The sequence below is a fragment of the Scyliorhinus canicula genome, chromosome 8, assembly GCF_902713615.1.
Source record: "Scyliorhinus canicula chromosome 8, sScyCan1.1, whole genome shotgun sequence".
NCBI classification, from domain to species: domain Eukaryota; kingdom Metazoa; phylum Chordata; class Chondrichthyes; order Carcharhiniformes; family Scyliorhinidae; genus Scyliorhinus; species Scyliorhinus canicula.
In genome coordinates this window covers 132,158,399-132,172,581 of record NC_052153.1, presented here as the reverse complement: position 1 = coordinate 132,172,581, position 14,183 = coordinate 132,158,399, and the positions used below count along the sequence as shown (strand labels likewise).

The 14,183-nt window shown below is 47.2% G+C and overlaps 1 protein-coding gene across 1 annotated transcript in view; it reads right to left on the bottom strand.

The window, feature by feature from the left end:
- Positions 1–14,183, bottom strand: part of fam172a (family with sequence similarity 172 member A) — an 820,821-nt gene that overhangs the window by 659,902 nt on the left and 146,736 nt on the right. Inside the window, 2 exon segments of the mRNA XM_038805269.1 lie at positions 7,424–7,548; positions 7,551–7,614. Coding sequence (XP_038661197.1) covers positions 7,424–7,548; positions 7,551–7,614 — 189 coding nt within the window.

The following is a 14,183-nucleotide window of genomic DNA, read 5'->3' as shown; positions in this document are numbered from 1 at the left end:
GGGTGGCCAGTTTTATAACATTTCTTCGTCCCAGGGTCCAGAGGTAGTTTGGGTGTAGCAGCGTGTATAGCAACCAATTGTGTCATATGTGTAACTAGCAGGTAGGGAGCGACCGGAGGGTCACGGAAGATAAAGGGATGAGTGTACAGACTGTGGCAAAGGGCATTCTTTAAACCACAATAAAAGAGCAGAGACAGGAAAACTAAGCTCTGCCAAAGACAGTGAAAAGCGTAAAGAACCATTCCAGAGTATTCAAAGTGACAGGAACATGAGGTGCATGTGGGCCGCGGCAGGGCAAGAATGGGTGGAATCCCCGGGTAAGGGCGGTGATCAGTGCCGTTGCTCCACTACCCGAGCTTAACTGACCGGATGCATTTAGGGTCCTCAATTTGGGCGGGGATCAGTGCCGTTACTCCCTGCCTGGGTGACCGAAACGAGGAGAAAGAATTTGTAGTCATATGAGATCCAACAATTGTACTTTTAACGGCCATTGGTCAGTAAATTGCGTCTGTGTATCTGTGAGAAGAGTAACTATGACTATCAAGAAATTGGGTGTCAGGCCGACATCAATTAAAACCATGTATTGGGAAGAAAAGAAGAAGGAAAAAGACGGCAGGCGCCATCAGAAATTAAGACGTCTTAATACTTAGGCGGTGTCTCTTTCTCATCATCTGGACACCTCAGGGTTCTGTACCAAACAGCGTTGTAAAAGGATTACCGAAACGAAATTATCACCATCTCCCGGGTTGCCAGACTAATGTCTGCCGTTTCTGTGCCGTGGCCGGGTGGGCTGTCGTAGAATCTGAATCGTCATGCCTTACCAGTCTACAAGAGTTGTCGCGGTGCCAAAGAGGGGTTCATTTGTCGTGAGGCGTAGGGACGGTAGAGGTGAAGGGCAAGTTACTGTCGTCGGGCAGTGGCTGCGGCGGTGGCTGGGGAAGGGGAGGTAGGGGTACAAAGATATCCTTGTTGTAGTTCCGGGACCTGGGGTGACTGGGGGCAGAGAGATCGTACCATTGGTCAGGGATAGCAATCAATTCAAGAAGGTTGTCACTGTCGTCGGAGTCAAGCTCAAGGTGGAAGGTCGCACCACTGTGCGGACATAAGGTCGGGCCTGTGTGCGTGGACGTGCTGGCATGGCTGGGGGAGGGTTGGACTAGGTTGTTGATGGGCGGGGTGGACTCATCTCCTATTGCCAGAGAGATGTGGTGGGAGTGGCTGCATTGGGTTCCATAGACTTTGAGTTGGTTGATTTGGAATCAACCAGTTTTACCATTGGGGTACGTTATCTTGTACACTGAGGGGCTCACTTTGTGCGAGATGGAGTAGGGTCCAGAAAATTTGGGGGAGAGGAAAGAACTGGGTTGTAAAGGGAAACCATTACTTGCTGGCCGACTGTATACTCTACAGGGTGGACTGTTTTATCAAAGCAGGCTTTACTCTGCTTCCTTCTAGTGCTTATGCTTCTACTCATTTTGTAAAGGTGTCGATTACAACCAGCACGTACTTGAAACCATTTCTGCAAGGGGGGCAGAGGCCAATGTAGTCGAGTTGCAAATTTGTCCAAGGGCCCTTAACAGGTCGGGTGTGTCTCAATTGTCCTTTCTTGGATTACCTTTCAGGATTGTTTTGTGCATAGATAAGACAATTCTCTCCATAATGTGTTACATTGGTTTTTAAATTGGGCCACCAACACAATTGCCTTAAATGGGCAATGGTATTGTCTATCCCCTGATGTCCGTGTCCATCCTGAAACTGGTAAATGAGCTGATTTCTGTCCGGGGTGGGGACCACATAAATTTCATTTTTCAAAACTATGCCGTCCTGTACCATCAGTGCGTCCTTCCATTTATCGTAGGGGGCTGGGAAGTTGCCGTCTAAAACCTGTTTGAGGGTGTCGTCTGCTTTTTCGGCCTGGGATAGATCCTCAATATTGGTTTGGGAAACCTGGACTGCGTGTATAGGTTCGCTTTCAGGGGGCTGCCAAAAGTGACCATGGCATGATCCTACCTTGGCTAGGGCTTCTGCCTTTACATTACCGGGTGGGGACGAACGATGATGGCTTCTCACTTTAATTATACCGTATATGCGGTCTGAGGCTGTCCTAAGAATGTGTTTCAAAAACGGGGCAGAGGGTTGGGGTTTTCAATCGGCTGAAACGAATCCTCTAGATTCCCCACATGGGCAGGAATTCTGTCAAGCTATTGCATACATATGGACTGTCCGAATGTATGTCTGCGGGGGTTGGGAAAGAATCTGGGTGTTGCACTACATATGCTATGGCTGCGAGTTCTGCTGCTTGTGAACCTAGGTGGCCACGCATGCGCAGGTTGGCCGGTGCCAGCCCTCTCATGCGCGGTTGCCGTCTTCCCCTCCACTGCCCCGCAAGACATGGCGGCTTGATCTTGCGGGGCAGCGGAGGGGAAAGAGTGCGTCTCTTAGAGACACCGGCCCGACGATCGGTGGGCACCGATCGCGGGCCAGTCCCCTCACGAGCATGCCCGTGGTGCTCGTTCTTCTCTCCGCCCCCCACAGGCCCAATACTTAACTGTCGCGCGCTGTTCACGCCAGCGGAGACCAGGTGTGGTTTCCGCCGGCGTGAACAGGTCGGGATCGTCAGGCCGCTCGGCCCATACGGGCCGGAGAATCGGCGGTCGCCGTGAAATTTTGGGGTGTGTGTGAGAATCGCGGGGGGTGCCAGAACGGCCCTCCCGCGATTCTCCCATCCGTCCCGGGGAGCGGAGAATCGTGCCCAAAGGGTGGTGGTTGATGGGAAATGTTCAGACTGGAGTCCAGTTACTAGTGGTGCACCACAAGGATCTGTTTTGGGGCCACTGCTGTTTGTCATTTTTATAAATGACCTGGAGGAGGGCGTGGAAGGATGGGTGAGTAAATTTGCAGATGACACTAAAGTCGGTGGAGTTGTGGACAGTGTGGAAGGATGTTACAAGTTACAGAGGGACATAGATAAGCTTCAGAGCTGGGCTGAGAGGTGGCAAATGGAGTTTAATGCAGAAAAGTGTGAGGTGATTCATTTTGGAAGGAATAACAGGAAGACAGACTACTGGGCTAATGGTAAGATTCTTGGTAGTGTGGATGAGCAGAGAGATCCATGTACATAGATCCCTGAAAGTTGCCACCCAGGTTGATAAAGTTGTTAAGAAGGCATACGGTCTGTTAGCTTTTATTGGTTGAGGGATTGAGTTTCCTGCCATGAGGTCATGTTGCAGCTGTGCAAAACTCTGGTGCGGCCGCATTTGGAGTATTTCGTGCAATTCTGGTCGCCGCATTATAGGAAGGATGTGGAAGCATTGGAAAGGGTGCAGAGGAGATTTACCAGAATGTTGCCTGGTATGGAGGGAAGATCTTATGAGGAAAGGCTGAGGGACTTGAGGCTGTTTTCGTTAGAGAGAAGGTTAAAAGGTGACTTAATTGGGGCTTACAAGATGATCAGAGGATTAGACAGGGTGGACAGTGAGAGCCTTTTTCCTCGGTTGGTGATGTCCAGCACGAGGGGACATAGTTTTAAATTGAGGGAAGATAGATACAGGACAGATGTCAGAGGTAGATTCTTTACTCAGAGTAGTAAGGGCGTGGAATGCCCTGCCTGCAACAGTCGTGGACTCGCCAACACTAAGGGTATTCAAATGGTCATTGGATAGACATGTGGATGATAAGGGAATAGTGTAGATGGGCTTTAGAGTGGTTTCACAGGTCGGCGCAACATCGAGGGCCTAAGGGCCTGCACTGCGCTGTAATGTTCTATGTTCCCTATCTGAATATCTACAGGGGCCGTGATGGATCCTTGCTGTACATGTCCGGTAAATCCACTAAGGGTGATGGTGTCTGTGGTGGGCCATTTGGCACGTTGAAACATGTGGAGGAGTTTAAAGTGGTGCGGGATCCTCCTGTGTCCCAAAGAAATTCTACTGGTTGTCCCTGGACTGTGCCTGTGACTACTGGTCTGCCTGATTTGTCCCAGAGTGTGTCACAGACCCAAGTTGGGGAGTCCGAACACCGTCAATCTGTGGAATTGATCGCTAAATCGCGTGAACGGGCACTAACACTATGCATGGGCCTAACATTGTTCCTCGGTGGGGGGTTTGGTTGTTGGTGTCGGTGCTGGTTCGGGAGGATCTGTCGGCATTCGCGGGCGTAATGTCCCACGTGTCCACAATGGTAGCAACTTCGTGGTGCCTGTGTTCTGGGGCGCTGTCCCTCATGTCTACCCTCGTTTATACATGCTGGGTCCTGGTTAGTTCTAACTGGGTGCATGTTTGCTTCCATCTGTTCCTGATCTGCCTGTCGGTGTAGGAATTGTTCCCGTGCACTGGAGAGTCTCTTTAAAACCCAAACTTCATTAGGTGTGTGGTCTGCGGGGTCATAATTGACACAAGCATTTTGGCCTGCTTCTGTGGCATGCAAGACTAAAGCGCGGGACCATTTAGTGGTGTCGTCCTCATTTAAGTGTGCGTGGTTCAAATCCCCAAATATGGCTTTAAAACGAATCCAAAGGCAACGTACAAATGCGGTCGGATGCTCTCCCTTCTTTTGCCTACAATGGTTGAAACCTTCAACCTCCCTTGTTATACCTGATTGCGTCTAAAATGGCCGTTTTCATTTGCTGTTGGATTCCTCCTGTTACATTCAGGGGTTCAGGCAAAGCTGATCTTACAGACTGGCTAAGGCTCATAACTATGAGTTTGACTTCCTCTCGCTCATCTAGGCCGTACATAACTTTCTGTTGGCGCACCTCCTCAAAGAAGCTGTGCGAGTCTGCAGTGGGCTGAAATGCAACAATTTTGGTGCAAACATCTCTCAACTGGGTTATGGATAGTGGGGTGGTGTAAACAAAATCAGGCTAATCCTGATCCGATGACTTGCGCTGTGTGGTGACTGAATTCATGGGGATGCGTGCTGCCTGTGCAGTCGGTGGTGCGGGTGCTTTTCTTTTTGGGGCATGGGGGACTTGATTCTGATTTTCTATACCCTCAACATATCTCTGGGCGCTTTCATTTAATTCTTGCCAATCGGGGGCATCTTCCTCATCTAAATTTTGTCCAAAGTTATATCTAACTCCATTCTGCACTGATAGCAGTGACTGTAGTTTCTCTATTTGTTGTCTGCATTTCGCGTGGTCTACTGTGCTCTGTCTCTGTTCTTTCGTTGAACTGTGGAGGGCTCGCAAAGCTGCTTTTAAATCCACACATTGACTACTTAGCTGGGCTACCTGCTGTTCTGTTTCTTCTTTTACCAGGACTGCATGCTGTGTATCTTGGTAGGCTTTATCGTACTGGGTCTGAAAGCTGCTAAGGTGAACTAAAGAAGACTGGTGTGCACGTTTCACATCAGCCATCTCCTTATCTTTAGCTGCTAACTGTTCCCGGAGTTGCTCAATAATCTTTTAGTTTTCACTATTGTTTCCCTCATTCTTCTCGTTTTTCTTAACTAACTACCTGCGGAGCGTCTTTATGGCCTCCTCTGTGACTCGCAATTGTGCCAAATAGGACACTATTGCCATTGTCTTTCGGACTTTCGCTGCATTTTTCTTATGGACCTGAGTTAGGTCGACCCACCAAGATTGTCCTATGCTTCCTGGACCTGACTCGTCATTCGCACAAAAATCGGACCAAAGGTGCCATCCTTTCCCCTTTAAATACTTCCTCAATTCTTCCTCCCATATGGGGCATTGCTCTGCTCTATTGGTCGCTGCGACCTCGGGTTCCTGTGGGTTCATTAAACGCTCCATCGCTTTTGTGGCCATTGTTTCTGATATCTCTTGCTCTACTTTTGATCTCTCGTTTCCTACCGTTAATTTCTTTGTTTCCTATTGTTAATTTGGGGCAGGGGGATAAGGCAGCGATTTGAACTGCGGGTAGGGCCTAAGATATTTTCCGGTTCACAATTCTCTCGATAGTTTTGACACAATCTAACAAGTTTATCTTATATCCCTGTTAGTACGCATGCAGGTTAGTACACACTTCCGAAATTCGGTTATTTGGTCAATATGGGGCTTGCACTTGTGGTTCTTTCTTTCTCTCGCAATTGGATTTCAAAGTTTGTGGGTTCTCTCGGGAGTGACAAAATCACTTCTAAATAAAATCCCACCAGAGTCGCCAATAATGTTGCCAATTTAATGGAATACCATAATAATGTTGCTCTTTAGAGTCGCCAATATGATACTGAGGCTCTTTTTATGTGATATTATGTTCCAACAGCGTCGCCAATACTGTGGGTGTTTCTATTTCTTTTACTGAACCACAAGGCTTTCCCATATATCGGTCAAATGACCACACAACCAGTTAGTCAGTTCAAATTCAAAGATGGTTTATTTACACATGAGGGCTACTTCGACATGCAAGCACAATATACTACAAGTTAAACTACACCTATCAACTACAATAACCTATACTTAACTTCAGGCGACCGGCACTGTGCAAGTGGATAAGGCCTTTATCTTGATCACATGGCTGGTTTGAAGAAGTGGCTCTGTCTCTGCTGGGCACATCCATCACGTAGCGATCGTTGGTCTTGAACTTGGCTGGTTGTTATACTGCGGTTGGGCTGGCACAGGCCGGGTCCAAAAGAGGCTGAACACATGGATGTGTCCCTTTTTATCCCTCTGAGTTTCGCGCTCTTTGGGGCGGTCCTTAATCTTGGACCCAATAGTTCGACAGAGCTTCGATCACTGCCTTTGATTTCAGCCAATAAAGGGGCGGGTGCCTTGGTGGTTGGGCGGGTCCTTAGCTGTCATTGACCTTGGCAGTTGGGTACTCTGAGTAAAGGGAGTGGTGCCGATCAGTCGGTGTCTGTATCGGTTTCTTGAGTGCAGTCCTATTGTTCTGGGGAAATGGGCCATTAGAATGCAAATGAGCGGGGTTTCGATGAGGTCAAGCTATCTGCATTTCAGGTACATCTGTCCGAGTCCTGGGTTGGCCATAATTCCCACGGTCCTTTGCAGGTGGCATCTCAGACGGCTACAGCACGGCAGAGGATTTGAGCTAACTGATGGGTAATGTGTAGATCTGCTTGCCACATTATTAAAAGGACCACATGACACTGGAAACGGTGTACCAAAAGGTTGCCTGCCATCAGATATTAACTCACCAGGTTGTTACAAAAGTTGAGTCATCTCGCACTAAAGAAGATGGCACCAATGTAAGTTATTATTGAGATTTGCAAGAACCAGGGGTGACTGAACTAGGATTTGTCAAGGATAAATAATTAAGGGGTATAATCAACAAACTGTATATTCTGCTTTTGAAAACTGGAACCAGCCAGTTGGATTACAATGATCTTTTCCATTCCTATATATCTTTATAAGTTTTCTATCCTTTCCAGGTATCATGGCAAAAACATGTGGTTAAAAAAATACACTAATATACAGAAAAATCAGAATCAAGTTTCTGAAAATTAGCCTTACGTCCATAGCCCTTTTAATGAAAGGTATTTGAGTGCCACTGTCAAGGTCTTCATTGATTATCAGACGTCTGGCCCACTGTCCAACCCGGACAACCCCACTACCATGAATCAGAACCATCAATTGTCAGGGTTGGTTATGGCATCTTCACTCATAAAGATGAAGCTTTTTGGTTCATCTTCTGTAGCATCCACCTGAATTCAATAAAAGCAGAAGGGATTTTGAAAATCAAACTGAAGTATACTAAAATGATAAATATAAAGACTCAAAATGGTTACAGCACAGAAGGAGCACATTCGGCTCACTGTGTCTGTGCTCACTCGCTGCAAGAGCAATTTACCTAGTCCCATTCACTGCCTTTTCTCCTTGGCCTGCAGATTTGGTCTCTTCAGATAATTATCAATTCTGCTTTAAAGGTCACAATTGAATCTGCCTCCATCAAACTCTCAGTTTCTGCATTCCCAGATCCTAATCACACTGCATAAAAAAGAGTTTATCTTTCATGTCATCATTACTTCTTTTTCCTTTGGTTCTCAATCTTCCACAAATGGGAACACTTTCTTCATTTCTGCTCTGAATATCTGAATTTGTGCACATCCGTTAAATCTCCACTCAACCTTATTTTCTCCAAAGAAATTAGCAGCAGCTTCTCCAATCTATCCATGTAACTAAAGTTCCTTATCCCTAGCAACATTCTCGTGAAACTTTTTCACACCCTCTCTAATGCCTTCACATCCTTCCTAATGTTGGGTTCTCAGAACTGGACACAATATTCCAGTTGAGGCTGAACCAGTGTATATACAGGTTTATCTTAACTTCTTTGCTTTTGTATTCTGTAGCCTATTTATAAATCCCATACCCCTGTCTTCCTCATTAAGCGCTCTAATGATGTCCAAAAATCTAAAGGGGCCAGACAAACTAGATGCAGGGAGGATGTTTTCCCTGGCTGGAAAATCTAGAACCAGAGGTCACAGTCTTAGGATGCGGGTTAGACCATTTAGGATAAAGATGAGGGAAAATATCCTCTCTCAAAAGATAGTCAACCTGTGTAATTCTCTGCCACAGACAGCCAAATCATTGAATGTATTCAAGAAAGAGACAGTGAATGTGGTATTGAGATCGGTGATCAGCGATAATCATATTGAATGACGGAGCAGGTTCAGAGAGCTGAACGGCATACTCCTGCTCCTAGTCTCTATGTATGCTTGGCTTATAGCCCAGACAACCATGAGTATCAAAACACCTGCGCCTCATATTGACAGCTCAGGTTTTCTGATCTCTGCTGTCAACTTCACAATGTTTGTTCACAAAAGTTAAGTGGTTTCAAGGGTTTGTGGATTTTGCTATTAGTATTTTAAATGTCTGGATGATTGAGCTTGTTATTAGCTTGTAGTGAGGTGATTATTATTTTCTAACTTGGGAGAAAGTAATGAATTACATTTTAAAGCTCTTTTTTTTTTACAAATTCCACTATACACTATAGGGTTTATTGGTTGTAGACAGTGCAATGTAAGTCAATGGACATGGATGTGCCCTAGCAAGGAAATGGTGGGGGTAGGCAAAGATTGGCTTAAAAGGTATGAGGAGTCATGGGATGGGTGGAAGGGCAGAGAGCTTGGCACAAGGGTCATGGTGGTTGGTAAAAGGGCAGAGCTTGACAAAGGGGCATGAGGGGTCATACAAGGTGGGAGGAAAGGTAGAGCTTGACAGAGGAGGTATGAGGGGCTACAAGGGTGGATGGAAGGGCAGGATTTGGTTTTGGGTACATTAAGAGCCCAAGGAACGGATGGAAGGGCAGAGCTTGGTGTAAGAGCATGACAAGGGACATGAGGTGCCATAGGGGAGGGTGGGGAGCATGAGATGGCATTTATGGGGCAAAAGGTTGTTTGCAGACTGAGGGGGTGTGAAAGGTGATGGTTGGAGGGCCTATGTGCTTTCAATTAAACTGGGACAAAATCCCACAGCACCAAGGCGAACCTTTTAAAAAGTAGCTCGTCTCTGCACCCGGTAGCCCCTGTGGCAACCTCCAAATTTTTTTGCGGGTCAGCTGGCCTGGGTCCAGCTCGCACCCACACCAGGTAATGAAAATCCCACCTTTTGTGGGAACTTTCTCCCAAGGAACCGGGAATCTTCCAGACCTCAGCTTCCGTCTTGAGGATGAAAATCCAGGCCGATGTTGTGAAACAGAAATCACCGTATCAGCTTGTGCCAAAATCAGCTCGGGTTGACGTCAAACAGAAACCACTACAAGAGTAATTAAAGATTTTACAGACGAATATTGATAAGTTAGGAAATTGGGCCAACATTTGGCATAGAGTTTAATGTAGATAGATGTGAGGTTATCCATTTTGGCCAAAAAAATATAACGGCAAATTATCTAAATGGGAAGCATATTCAAGATGCGTCTAAGCAGAGGGCTCTGGATGTTTTTGTTCATGAATCGCAGAATGTTGATATGCAGGTACAGCATTTAATTAAAAAGGCAAATGGAATGTTACCGTTTATTGCAAAAGGACTAGAGTATAAAAGTAGAGACGTGTTGTTGCAATTGTATCGTGTGCTGGTGAGGCCACATCTGGAGTAGTATATCCAGTTTTGGTCTCCTTATTTGAGAAAGGATGTTGTGACATTGAACACAGTTCAGAGCAGGTTCACCTGATTAATCAAGGGGAAGAAAGGGTTGACATATGAGAGATTAAACATTTTAGGCTTATACTCGCTAGAGTTCTGAAGGATGAGTGGTGATCGGATTGAGGTGTATAAAATACCAAATGGGATTGAGAAAGTAAACATAGACTAAATCTTCCCCCTTTTGGGGCAATCTGGAACGAGAGGTCATGAATATTGGTTGAGAGGCGGTAATTTTAGAACTGAGATGAGGAGGAACTACTTCTCAGAAGGTGGTGAATTTGTGGAACACGCTGCCCCAAAGTGTGGTGGAAGCTGAGTCAATAAATAGTTTGAAGAAAGAGATAGATATATTTTTGATAAAAAACAGGAGGTTGATTTAAGACCAGGGAGGGATCGGTCATGATCTGATTGAATGGCAGAGCAGGCTCGAAGGGCTGGATTGCCTACTTCTGCCCCTAATTCCTATGTAGGAGCTTATTAAGTATTGTAGCTGACATGTATGTCAGCCAGAATTCTCCAACCGTTAGGATTCTCTTTTCCCGTTGACAGCGGACCTCTGTCCACAGGTTTCCCGGTGGCCTAGGGTGGCTTCAATGGGAAATCCCATTGACAAGTGGAAGGAAGAGGCAAAACATCCTTGCTGCATCTACCCTATGAAGCCCTCAAAGAACTTTGTGTGTTTCAAAAAGATCATTTATCATTATTCCAAACTTCAATGAATTTAGCCCCAACCTGTTCAAGCTTTTCACATAAGACAACCCCTTCATGCCTGGAATTAGCATAGTGAACCTCCCACGAGATGCTTCCAATACAACTCAATCCCACCATGAGGAAAGTGACCAAAACTGTACACAGTACTCTCTTTAGTAGTGGTCTCACAATACACTGTGTAGTTGTGACAAGATTTCTATACTTCTACACGCAATCCCCTTTGCAATACAGCTGACATTTTATTTGGCTTTGTAATTAATTGCTGTAGCCGCATGCTACCATTTTGTGATTCATATACAAGGGTACCCAGATCCATTTGACCAGAGCATTCTACAGTTTCTACTTAAATAATATTCTCCTTTCTGTTCTGCTTGCCAAGTAGACAACCTAACATTTTCACACATTGTACACATTTGCCAGTTTTTTCCCATTCACTTAACCAATCATTTTCCCTTTGCAGATTCCTTGCATTCTTCCCCAAACTTTAGATTTAGATTTATTGTCATGTGTACCGAGGTACAGTGAAAAGTATTGTTTTGCGTATAGTCCAGGCAGATCATTCCATACATTAAAACATAGGATGCACGATAAATACATAATGTATAGACATAGATGTTGGGTAAAGCATACGGAGTACCGTGCTGCAACAGTAGAGAAGATGTGTAGAGAGATCAGTTCAATACATAAGAGGGCCATTCAGAAGTCTAGTTACAGTGGGGAAGAAGCGTTTTTTAATGTGTCAGTGCGTGTTCTCAGACTTTTTTATCTTCTGCCCGATGGATGAGGTTGGGAGAGAGAATAACGCAGGTGGGTGGGGTCTTTGATTATGCTGCCCACTTTTCCACGGCTTTGCATAATGCACTGGGCTGTGTTCACGACTCTCTGTAGTTTCTTATGGTCTTGGGCCGAGCAGTTACCATACCAAGCTGTGATGTAGACAGATAGGATGCTTTCCATGGTGCTTCTGTAAAAATTGGTAAGAGTCGATGTGGACATGCTAAATTTCCTTAGTTTTCTGAGGAAGTTCAGGTGCTGTTGTGCTTTCTTGGTCATAGCATCAATGTGGGTGGACCAGGACAGATTGTTGGTGATGTGTACAACTAGAAATTTGGAGGTGCCAACCATCTCCACCTCGGCACAATTGATGCAGACAGGAGTGTGTATGGCTCTTCGCTTCCTCAAGTCGATGACTAGCTCCTTAATTTTACCAACATTGAGAAGAGATTGTGGTCATTAAACCATGCCACTAGGATCTCTATCTCCCTTCTGTACTGTGACTCATCGTTGTTTGAGATTCTACGCACTACGGTTGTGTCATCGGCAAACTTGTAGATGGAGTATAGTAGGGAGCCAAGTACACAGCCCTGCAGGGCCCTGGTATTGAGGATCATTGTGGAGGAGGTGTTGTTCTTTATCCTTACTTATTGTGGTCTATGGGTCAGGAAGTCGAGGATCCAGTTGCAGAAGGAAGAGCCAAGTCCTGGGTTTAGAGTTTGGATTTGAGTTTGGCTGGGATTATGGTGTTGAAGGCGGAGCTGTAGTCAATGAAATGAAAGGAATCTGACGTAGGAGTCCTTGTTGTTGAGATGCTTCAGGGATGAATGGAGGGCCAGGGAGATAGATAGGGTCTGCTGTTGTCCGGTTGTGGCGGTATAAGACATGCAGTGGATGAAGGCATTCTGGGAGTATGGAATTGATATGGTTTATGACCAACCTCTCGAAGCACTTCATAATGATAGCTGTCAAGGCCACCGGATAGTTGTTGAGGCACATTGCATGGTTCTTCTTTCGCACCGGTAATAATGATCTTCTTGAAGCTGGAACCTTGGAAAGGAGTAGGGAGAGGTTGAAGATGTCTGCGAACACACCCGCCAGTTGGTCCGCACAGGATCTGAGTGCACGACCAGGGACTCCATCAGATCCCATTGCTTTCCATGGGTTCACTTTCGAGAAGGCCGATCTGACTTCTGAGGCTGACAGTATTCATGTGTATGTTTGAAGCTGTTGGGGCAGTTGACATTGGTTTGTTGGCTTCCAGCTCGAAACGAGCATAGAATGCACGGAGTTCATCGGGGAGGGGTGCTCGATTGCCAGAGGTTCGACTCAGCATTGCTATGTAGCCAAACCTGCTTTCCTCCCAGCAAATTGGGCTGCAATGCAGTCAGTCCCATTATCAAATTCATTAATAGATAATAAATAGTTGAGGCCAAATGTGACAGGCCTCAACTATTAGACATGAGCTAATCAAGTCTCCTTTGGAATACACAATCAATGGGTGAGATTCTCGGTTGGGAGACTATGGGCGGGATTCTCTCATCCCAGGAGGATTGGATCAGGTTCCTGATGGAGAATCAGGCGTCGGGACAAAAATCGGGATCGACGCTGAACTTTGACCCGACCGCTACGCTCCGACTCCCCGCTGGCAGCAGGAACAGATTCACGCTGCACTCCAGCGGGAGCAAGTAAATAAATGCAAATGGGTCTCATGACCCTGCATTCATTTAGCAGACCGGCGTCCTATGCTCCGGACTTCCATGATTCTCCGGTCTCCGCAGCCGGGAATCATGTGGGTGCAGAGTACTTGTGGTCTCTCCTAGCATGGCGCTGGCATGATGGACCTAGCGGTTGGCCAAGGCCAAGCAGGTGGAGACCATTCAAGCCCATCCGAGGACCACCTCCCCACCCCCCAACAATGCACTGCCTGTCCATGCCTCCTCTACCAGAGCATTTCCCCACCCACCAACCCCAGAGACCCCTGCAATAGGGGGACCCCACCCCACAGGGACAACTGCAATGGGGGACTCCGCCCCACAGGGAACCCGGCAATAGGGGGACCCGGCCCACAGGCAACACTGCAATAGGGGGACCCTGCATAGGGCATCTTGCAATAGGGGGACTCCACAGGGACCCCTGCAAAAAGGGGGACTCCACCACACATGAACCCCTGCAATAGGGGGGTCTGGCCCCACAGGGACCCCTGCAATGCGGGACCCCACCCACAGGGAACCCTACAATCGGGGAGCCCACCCCACAGGGACCCCTGCAAAAAGGGGGACTCCACCCCACAGGGACCCCTACAATGGGGGACCCCGGCCTACAGGCAACCCTGCAATAGGGGAGCCTGCCCCACAGGTACCCCTGCAAAATGGGGGACTCCAGCCACAGGGACCCCTGCAATAGGGGGACCCCGCCCCACAGGGACCCTAGCAATAGGGGGACCCCACCCCACAGGACCCCCGCAATAGGGGGACCCTACCCCACCGGGATCCCTATAAAAGAGGGGACCCTGACCCACAGGGACCCCTGTAATAGGGGGACCCGCCCCACAAGGACCCCTGTAACTTGGGGACCCCACCCCGCAGGGACCCCAGTGATAGGGGGACCCCGCCCCACAGGGTCTCCTGTAATGAGGAGATCCCCC